The 9821-nt window shown below is 46.4% G+C and overlaps 1 protein-coding gene across 1 annotated transcript in view; it reads left to right on the top strand.

The window, feature by feature from the left end:
* Nucleotide 1: 1 nt before the first annotated feature.
* The window catches only part of Fam189a1 (family with sequence similarity 189 member A1), a gene marked incomplete at its 5' end in the record, with an annotated part of 478529 nt that continues 468709 nt past the window's right edge, over nucleotides 2–9821 (top strand). Inside the window, one exon of the mRNA XM_004623445.3 lies at nucleotides 2–175. Within this exon, the coding sequence (XP_004623502.3) occupies nucleotides 2–175 (174 nt within the window). The remainder of the gene's footprint in view (nucleotides 176–9821) is intronic.

Raw genomic sequence — 9821 nt, 5'->3', positions numbered from 1 at the left:
GCCCCGCAGCCTGTCCCGGCTGCGCGAATGCCCGGGCCGCTCCCGCATAGTGCTGGCGCTCGGGGCTACGCAGATGGCGCTCGGATGCCTCATCGTGGCTGTCAGCTTCGCCGCCCTGGCGCTCACCACCTCGGCCCGCGTCCGCCACTCCTGCCCCTTCTGGGCCGGCTTCTCGGTAAGTGTCCGCGGCCGCGGGAGCCGGACTCGGGCGAGGTTGCGGGCCGGGCGCGGGGACGCCGGGGTCGGGTGGCGGGGTGCGAGGCGCGGCTCGGAAACTCCGGCCAGGATAACTCTGGGTACTGCCTCGCTGCTCCCGTCAATGTCGCGCGGATCCCCGGAGTTACTTTTCTTAGAGGAAGCCGCAGCCCGGCGTCCACCCTTCACCCGGCTGGCGTGGGCAGCGACCCGGCGCCCAGCTGCGTGTCCGAGCCTGGCGGGTACGGGCCCCTCGGAACTCCGCGCGTGCAGATCGGCGTCGCTGCCGCGTCCCACGCGGGAAGGTGTCATCCGAATCCACAGCCGGCCTGTGCGTCCCCGCGTGCATTGCCTCGGTGGGGGCCTCTCCTGGGTCTGAGGTGCGAGGTGCGTCGGCTTAGGTTGGGGTTCAGTCCGGCGGCGCGGACCGCTGGCCCCCTCTAGCCACTCACTGGCTTGGCGCTGGGGACTGTGCCCAAGGTCTGGGCAGGGAGGAGGCTACTCAAGCCAGCGGTTGGAGGGGCGTGTTTTCTGACTTCTGGACCTCGAGGACGAATGCTTTTCAGGCTCCTGACTGCCAAATCAGAGAAGTCAGAGACTAAGAAACCTTTGTAGGGAAAAAGACACCAGGAAATGTCCCTTAAACCAGTGATTGTACCCGACGTTAGTTTTGGCATTTTGTAGCGTTTTGCTGAAAATTGCTTCTTCCTGTGTTAATAAAGAATGAACAAATGGAAATAGGCAAGGTAGATTCGGAGTGGATATATAGAGGCACTTATTTGGAGAACTCTTGACATCTGTGAGTGCATTTATTTGGTTTATGGTGCCGAAATAAGTCGCAAACTCTGTATCTTTAAATGCCACCTACAGAATCCCATAGCAAAGCTTTGAAATCTGTGTCTGCGATTTGCTCTGGAGTTTTGAAATTAAAACAAAAACCATACAATTTGCTTTTATTTATTCCTTTATAATGGTCTTTGTTCTCTAAGTTCATTTCTTGGCTCTTAAAAGGAGATCCGAGCAAAACTGCCTTGGAAACCGATCGATACAGGTGTGGTTGTTCATCCTAATGGGAGTATTAATTTTCAAAGCTTTCAGATTAGAGGGCCAGTCTTGGAGGGCTGAATAGGAGCAAGAGAGCGTGTGTGGTCACAGCTTGGGGCGCTGAAATCAGTGAGGGCGGTGGGTGTCAGGCACGTGGGGGCTGTGACTCAGAGGCTCCCCTATGTGTAGTCTTAACACATCTGTTGCTCAGTTTTTAGAATTATTTAGAGTGCATTGTTTTCCTGCCTGGCGAGTGGGCGAGTGGGCGAGTGGGCGCTGAGCATTCAGTCTGCTAGAACCAGCCTACAGGTGGCAGACTGGTGGCTGAGTGCCACTTCCGGGCGCCTCCCAGAGCCTCCCCTCTCCCTGCCAAGCCTTAGCACTACCAGGGGTCTGGGAAGAGACTTCCTTTCAGTAATAACCCTAAAAAGGAACGCATTCACGGGACACAGTAGAGAAGCTACTCAGGTGAACACTGCACTTCGACTGCATTTTCCTTGAAAGAGTTAAATATGCAAAATATCAGTTTGCATTTCCAATGTTTTTCTCTTCAACATCTATAAAGTAGCAGTTCTTGCTCTCTGTGGTTCAAAGTGACACCGCAGAATTCTGCTGTGTGCACACCTCTTTCTAGACTCTGGAGAGCAGCAGTAAACCAAGCACAGCCCGCTTACGTTTTAGAGATTTTCAGGTAAAGTCTGCCTGGTGTCTAAATCTCACCCTCCCAGCCTTGCATCTGTTTTCTCATGGGGTTTTTCAATCTTTAAACTTAATCACCAATAGGCACCTTTAAAATTCTTTCAATACAGTAGATAGTGTTTTCCATACCTTGCCTCTATGCAGAAAGGGTGCTTGGCCCCAGGCACGCCAGGACAGGTTTGTAGGGTTAGGATTGGCACCTTGCCATACACAGTCAGCCTCCAAATCCACAGCTCTGCATCCATGGATTCAACCAACGGAGGATTGAGAATGTTCAGGAAAAAACCCTGCGTCTGTTTTGAATGAATATACCCAGGCTTTTGGGGGGACTCATTCACTAAACAGTGCAGGGTAGCCGCTGTTTACGCAGCACTTCCGTTGTATTGTGTGAGGTATCGTAAGTCATCTGGCAATGAGTGAAAGCACACAGGAGCCTTCCTAGGTGCCGTGCACACACGGTACAGCTTTACGTAAGGCACTTCCGTATTCACGGGTTTTGTTTTTGAGGGGTTGGAGGCTTCCTGGAGCTGTACAAGGTTGCCTTCTAGGACTGGGAGTTGGTGAGACTGCCTTGCACTTGCCTTCCTTTAAGAAGGATAGGTAGGGAGGCTGGTGTTTTTTAAAAATGGCAGCTCGCACTGTGGGGCCGAGGGCTGCACTGTCTTTTCTTGGACTCTTGAAAGGAGACCCATGTGCTGCACAGGCAGCCCACTGTCTCTGGGGCCTGTACGTGGCAAAGAATCACTCTACAAACAGCTCTCCTGTATTTAAAAAAAAATGATAGCCAAGGAAAAGAACTGTTCCTACTGGCACTTACTGTGTGTTAGATGTGCAGATGGGTTTTCCGTGGCGTGTGCTGGGAATGACCCGCATCACGGCAGTACACGTGGTGGGAGCACTGCTTACCGCATGGCCAGGGCGCAAAGTCCGAGGAAGAGATGGGGGCTAAGGTCCTACTGTCCCCTTCCAGGGCTCCGAGCAGCCCCTCCCCACAGCAGCACTGAGCTGAGGACTGAGTGGAATAGCTAGAGTTGGAGGCTGCTTAAGTTTTGGGTGCTGGCAAAGCAGGAGACTGAAGGGGCAGGCAGGCCTGGCTGCAGGTCGGGGAGCAGCGGAGCCCATTTCGCTCACCTGAGTACGCCTTCAGCTGGCATCCCGGTGGGCCATGCCACTCACCGAGCTAGGAGCTGGCTTAGTTCCCTCGTGGCGAGCACCTGCCTCTGTGAAGCGGTGGCCATCTGTACTGTACGAGTGAACCGTTTACAGGCTGAAGAGAGCTGGGGGGAAGTCTTCAGAGTGGCTTCATTCTTTTCTATGAAATCTTATTAATGACCAGGACATCAAACAAGTACATTGTGAATTAGCCACGTTGACAGTTACATCTGCTGACAGTCATTGTGAGCTAACTGTACGTGTGTGTGCACGTTTCCCTTAAGAGCAACCCGGCTCTATTTTTTTCATGCTCCAAAAGCAATATGTACTTGTTGTAATGACTAAAAACAATGAAATGTGAAAAAATACATTTTCTTCTGTACCAGTTCTCTACCCAAAGGTAACCAGTATTGCCAGCGATATTTAATATGATCTCCCTCAGTTACTTTTTCTCGTTGCTGAGACAAAGTGCCCAACACCCAAAACACAACGAAGAAAGGTTTATTTAGCTCACAGAGGCATTGTAGAGAAGAAACAGTTCATGCTAACGCAGGGCAGGCAGGAGGCAGCAAGCGACAAGGCGAGGCAGCAAGCGACAAGGCACGGCCGCAGCTCTTTCCGCCCCTTAGGTTTTACCCAGGCTCTCCACACTTCCGGTAGATTCCCTCATGCCCTTGATCCTAGCATCACATTCTGTATCAATCCAGGACAAACCCCAGATCCAGCCACCCTGAAAGACCCTGCCTATGACTGCATGAACTTTTGGGGGACATCTACATACAAGCCATAACGTGATTCTTCTATGTTCCCTTACAATAGCAAACATGTCTTAGAACTTTATGTATGGAATGTTTATTGTCTTTTATAGAACATACAAATGGGGTGATAGCATCTAGCTCCTTTTAAAATGCAATGTGTAATGAATATTCCCCATCATAATAGGTTACTATTTTAAACAATTTTTATGATTGCATAATAGTCCACAGTGTGGATTATTATAATGGATTCAGTTCTTCTCCTGCTGAGGACATCTTGATTATATTAGTTCTATCTCTGAACAAACAGTGCTGCTACTATTAGATGCAGTCAATTGTTTCTAAGGATAAATTCCCCAAGGTGGAGTTGCTAGTTCTAGTTTAGATCTGGAGTGGTCCCCAAAGTCTCTCGTGCTTAAGGCTTGGTTGCTAGCCTGTGGTGCTATGGAGAGATTATGGGGCTGGAGGGGAAGAAGGTATGCTGTTATGGGTACAGACTTGAAGGCGACGTTGGGACCTCAGCCCCTTACTCCATCTCTCTCTGCTTTCTGAACTCCATGAGGTAAGTGGTTTCCTACCAGGTTGTTCTGCTCCACCCCGTCTCCAAAGGTTAATCAACCCATACAGCGGGACCTCTGAAACTATAAGACACAGCAATGTCTCTCTCTTGTAAGTTGAGTTGCTCGGCCATTTCGTCATAGTGACAGAAAGCTGACAAATACCCTAGTCACAGGGCGTTCCAATTTGGAATTTCATCAGGTAGTGCTGCTTTAATTTTCACAGAAGGCTACGGTCATTCCTACCTACAGGAACACTACATGATAGTTCTGTCTCCCCACCTGCTCGGCAGGGGAGGTTAGTGGTCCTGAACATTTTTATTAATCTAATGAAAAAAACCCATCATTTCATTGTTTTCATTTGATCTACATTGTGATGGCTACTTTATTATGTGTTGCAAATGTTCCTTCATTTGGCTTAATTTTTGTTGTCATTTTTCATATCTAGACTAGCTATGTCTGGTTTCTTATGCAATCTTCTCAGGATTTAGATTGGAGTTCCATTAGCTTCATGTGCCACTTTGGAAGTACTGAGTTTTATATTAAACCTTCCACTTTAGGAACATGATGATCTCTTCATTACTTGCTTGTTTTTTGTCTCTCAGAGGATGTTTTATGGTGAGATGTTCATTGTGGAAGAAGCTTTTCCCCCTTCCCTTAACTTTTCTGGAAAGCCAGGCATCAAGACAGGCATAAGAAAAGCTCAGGGATGAGATGGTCAGCCGAGGTGGTGGGGCGCCCCGGGGTGAGTGGGTGGGTGAGGCCCCACACTAGTGCGGGAGGATCACCGCGAGGCACTCATTCCCCACAGTAAAATGCAAGCCTGGATGGGTAAGGCTGGAAGGGTCCTCTAAGGTTTGTCTATCAATGAGAACAGCAAATGGCACAACGTTGTAACAGAGTCTGCATCATGCCCTGGAGACTCATAGGCATGCACAGCACCCATCTCTTCTTGAAGGACAGAATCTTACTCTGAGCAGAAATTACTTTAAATATGCATAAAATTGAGCAGGACGTGTGGGCCAGCCAGATAACTCAGTGGGCTAAAGCACCTGCTTAGAGCACAGTGACTGGGGTTCAGTCCCCAGTGTGCCGTGCCAACCCTGCTCCCAGGGCACGCTGAGCTGGTGATTGAGACTGGGCGTGGTGGCACGCCTGTAATCCCAGGGCTTGGGAAGCTAAAAACCGAAGAATCACTACAAGTCTGATCTGTGTAGTGAGACCCTGCAGACCCTGTACTAAATACATTTAAAAAAAAATTGAGCAGGACAGGAAGGCAAATGATAAGAGAGAGTAGGTTCAGATAGTAGAGGTAAGGAGATAAACTTTCTCTAAAATATCTCAGAAGCTGCTTGTGTTAGTCAGCTTTCAGCTACTGTAACAGAATGCTTATGAGGAGAAAATTTAATACTGAATAATGGTTTCAGTCCACGCTCTCTTGGCGTGTTGCACTGGGCTAGTGGTGGGACGGCACGTGCTGACTGTGGAGTGCAGGGCAGAAGAGGTCTAATGGTGACTGAGAAGCAGGGAGAGAAGTGAAGGGGTTAGAAAGCCAAGGTCTCCTTCAAGGACCCCCACCCCAGCACCGTGAGCGCCGCCTACTAGGCCCCACCTCTTCGGGGTTCACAGCCTCTCAGCAGTGCTGCCGGCTCCTAAGCAAGCAGTCGAGACACGGACCCCTTCGGGGTACAACAGTCCAAGCTGTAGCACTCCTCTAATAACAACCAAACAAAGCAGCGTGAAAGGCTGAGGGGAGAGCCTTGGAGCACCAGAAGTTCTAAGATCCCGAGGAAGAATGTGAACAGCAAAGCTGAAGCCAGCAGGGCGTAATACAACAAATGCTGCTGAACTCATATTATTTTGTTTAGGGAAATTTGGCATCATTTCTGGGGGTTTTTAATTACTATATTGTAGCCTTGTTTTAAAAAAGATACAGAGGTAAAGAGGTTCACAAAAGTTCTAGATTTAACTGAAAAACAAATAAGTTGATGCACAAGGGGCTCATGGGGTCGCTGTTACAGCCAGCCCCCTGCCCCATTTGTGAGGTGCTTCTGTCTAATAGACCAGGACAGTCCATCACCTTTAAACTTGGAGAACCAAAAAGAGAAATATGATTCAGATTCATGCAAAGTTGTATTCAAAGAAAAATGGTGAAAATGAACATAACGATATTACATAAAATGAAAGCATGCCAGAACAATTATATATATATATTGTTGTTGTTGTTTTTGTATTTTATGGAAGGGTCTACAGGGTGTTCAGGGTCTCACTACTAGATCGGACTCGTAGTGATTTGCCTGTTTACAGCCTCCCAAGAGCTGGGATTACAGGCACGCGCCACCACGCCCAGTCTCAATTGCCCTCTCAGCGTGCCCCAGGGCGGGGCCAGCATGGCAGGCCCGGGGATCGAACACCCCTTCACCCCCTGCCCCTGCTCCTGTTTGCAGGCGCTTTAATCTGCTGAGCTATTTGGCCAGCCCTATGGCAGAACAATTATAAATTAATACTGCAATGCAAACTAAAAGTAAACAAAGTTTTGTTGGGTACAGTGGCACATGTCTGTAATCTCAGCTACTCTGGAGGCTGCGGCAGCAAGATCAAAAGTTCCAGGGAGCCTGGGAAACTTAGTGAAACTCTCTTAAAATAAAAAGTACTGAGGGTGTGGCTCAGTGACAGTTCCTCAGCTAGGTGCTTGAGGCTCTGGCTGCCATTCCAACCAGCCAATCCCAAGATCCAAATAGACAAAAACCCCACACAATTTTGCAAGGGAAATATCAGAAATTATGAGAATTATAAAAATATGTCTAATGATGAAAGAACAGAGTGATGACAGAAATAAACTAGAATAAATGAATTTCAGTAACGAAGGAAAAGAGAAGAAAAACAAGAGCGGTACTATCATAGAAAGTATCAAAATACACGTAGAAGATGAAAAGGAGAAAAATGAAAGCAAAATCAAAGGAATCAAGTGGGCGAGGAAAACTGGAGCAAGCCGGCCAGGAAGTTGCAATTACAGTGTTCAGGGGAGGAAAAACAACAAGAGAATAAAATAAATATTGAGAAATAGAATGCAAAAAAATCTTTAAAAGGAAACTTGGAAACATGCACCATGTAACAGAAATATATCAGGGACAGGTAGTTGAAATTGAGACTTTCCCTAAAATAATGGGTTTAAAAGATAAGAAATCCTTTGGACATGCAAGTACAAAATCATAGTTGCTATGGGCAAAAAAACGGGATTGTATTTGTAGAGATGTTATTTTGGAAAGATTTGAAGAAATTTCTAAGTAATTTTTGTACAGAGAGGTACAAAACAAAGCTTAGGAATCGTGCGTCTCTTCATTTACATTCCCTCACTGTGAGCGTTGTGCTGTGCTGTACCATGCAGGGCTGTGCTTTTGCGCAGTGTCTTTCTCAATGAGAAGGAAATCTAGCATGTGCACCTTTTCCTTCACTGTCTGCCAAACTGCTGCTGCCACGTAGCATCACTCCTAAAAATGCCAGCGTACCTCTCCCCACTCAAGGTTTCTTTTCAACCACAAAATCTCTCCATCTGGGAAGAGCCACGTTGGCAGCATCTCCCCTTTCCACCTCTCTGGCGTACTGGGGATTGAACCCAGGGCCTTTGCACTGAGCTGCACCCCCAGCCCCTTTTATATTTTTGTTTGGCCCACAAGGTGGCTAAGTTGCTCTGTTGCCTATGACAGGCTCTTACTTGTAATCCTTCTTCTCAGCCCCCAACAGAGCTGAGATTATGGGGGGGCACCGCTGCGGCAGATTCACCCAATCCAAAGAGTCCATTCCGGTTTCACCAGCTGTCTATAGAGTGTTTGCTTTGGGTCCGGGACCCTGTCCAGGGTGTGTGTCATGTCTGCGCTGTTGTTCACGGCTGTACAGACTACGGGTTATGTCCTGAAGGATGCCCTGCGCCAGGGCCCCTGTGGTTTGCACTCATGGTCAAGTGCAGCTCGCGTGTTCTGGGCTGGATTCCCCAGCAACAGTGCCACGGTTTCCGTGGCGCATCCCACCAGGACACATTTGTTGTCCACACTTGTATACTTGTGATCTTAGTCTTTTTTTTTTTTTTTTTTGGTATTTCATCTCTTTTATTACTGAGTGATATTAACCCATAACATGGCTATATCATAGGTTATTTATTCATGTACCAGTTGATGGACAGACATTTGGGCTTTTTGCAATTTTTCACTATTAATGATGTTGTTATAAATATTTGTGTAAAATCATTTCGGTGCCTGTAAGCTTTTATTCGTCCTAATTACCTACTCTTTAAAAAAGTTATTTTCTAATTATTGATGTATGATTTTTTGGGGGTACAACTACTTTATTTTATTTTTATTTGTTTTTAACTGAGAAATAAATATGAATGAGACAGTTTCAAAGCTGATAAATAGGACAGTTTTGATAATCACTACATTGTACATTGTTATCTTCTTAGTGGTTATCCATAGGATAAGAAGCAGACAGGATATCCTGTCCAAATACTGTTAGTACAAATCTTCTTCTCATTGAATTAAGTGAAAGTAGCTGTATATTTATCCTAACTATTTTGTATATATAAATACAAAATGATCTTTCCTTTGTATCCTTTTTTTTTTTGGTCCTGTCAGAGGTGAATATTCTATTGGCATCTAAATACTATAGGTGTTTGAATTCAGCTAAACAATCCAACACTGTCCAGCAGTCTATAATATTAGTGGGTTATCCTCAGAAGTTATTTGTTTGTTTTAAAAAAATTTTATTCATTCTAATGAGAAAATATAGCAATGAAATAGTTTCAAAACAGGTTAGTGAGACAGTTACAATAATTAATACATTGCATATTGTTGTCTTCATGGTAGTTATTTATTTATTTATTTATTTATTTATTTGGCAGAACCAGGCTGGTCCGAGTGCAGGCTGGTCCAAGTGCAGTGGTGTTTACAGCTAACTGATCACAAGAAGTTATTGACTTGAGCCCTTTTCAGCTCATCGTATTAACATGGCTTTACCTCATATACCTCGTTTTGTGATCTTAGTCTCGATCGGTTGATATTTTTGCCGCTATCGCTAGATCAGTTTTCCTTCTGGAATACAATCTGTGTGATAGTCATACGTAGCTCCTGCAGCTGCTGCAGTCTTGCCTTCAGCATTTTCTATTTGCTACAGTTATTTCGTAGGGTGGTGTTCTCAGATGGTGTTTGTGCCTGGTCAAGGTCAAGCGTCTGCCAGTGAACTTTAGTATCTGTCCAGGAGCCACCTGAACCAGCCTCCTCCTGGTGGTTGCTGCATCATGTTGCTCTATTTTCATCTTTCTGTATTTATTAAATTCTGTTTATTTATTTCATACAGGGTCCTGCTATACAGCTCGGAGTTGTAGTGATCCTCCTGTCTCAGCCTCCCCAGTGCTGGGATTATAGGC

This window comes from Octodon degus, unplaced genomic scaffold (genome assembly GCF_000260255.1).
Source record: "Octodon degus isolate 3935 unplaced genomic scaffold, OctDeg1.0 scaffold00002, whole genome shotgun sequence".
Taxonomy (NCBI): domain Eukaryota; kingdom Metazoa; phylum Chordata; class Mammalia; order Rodentia; family Octodontidae; genus Octodon; species Octodon degus.
This window is presented reverse-complemented; position numbering and strand designations above follow the sequence as displayed.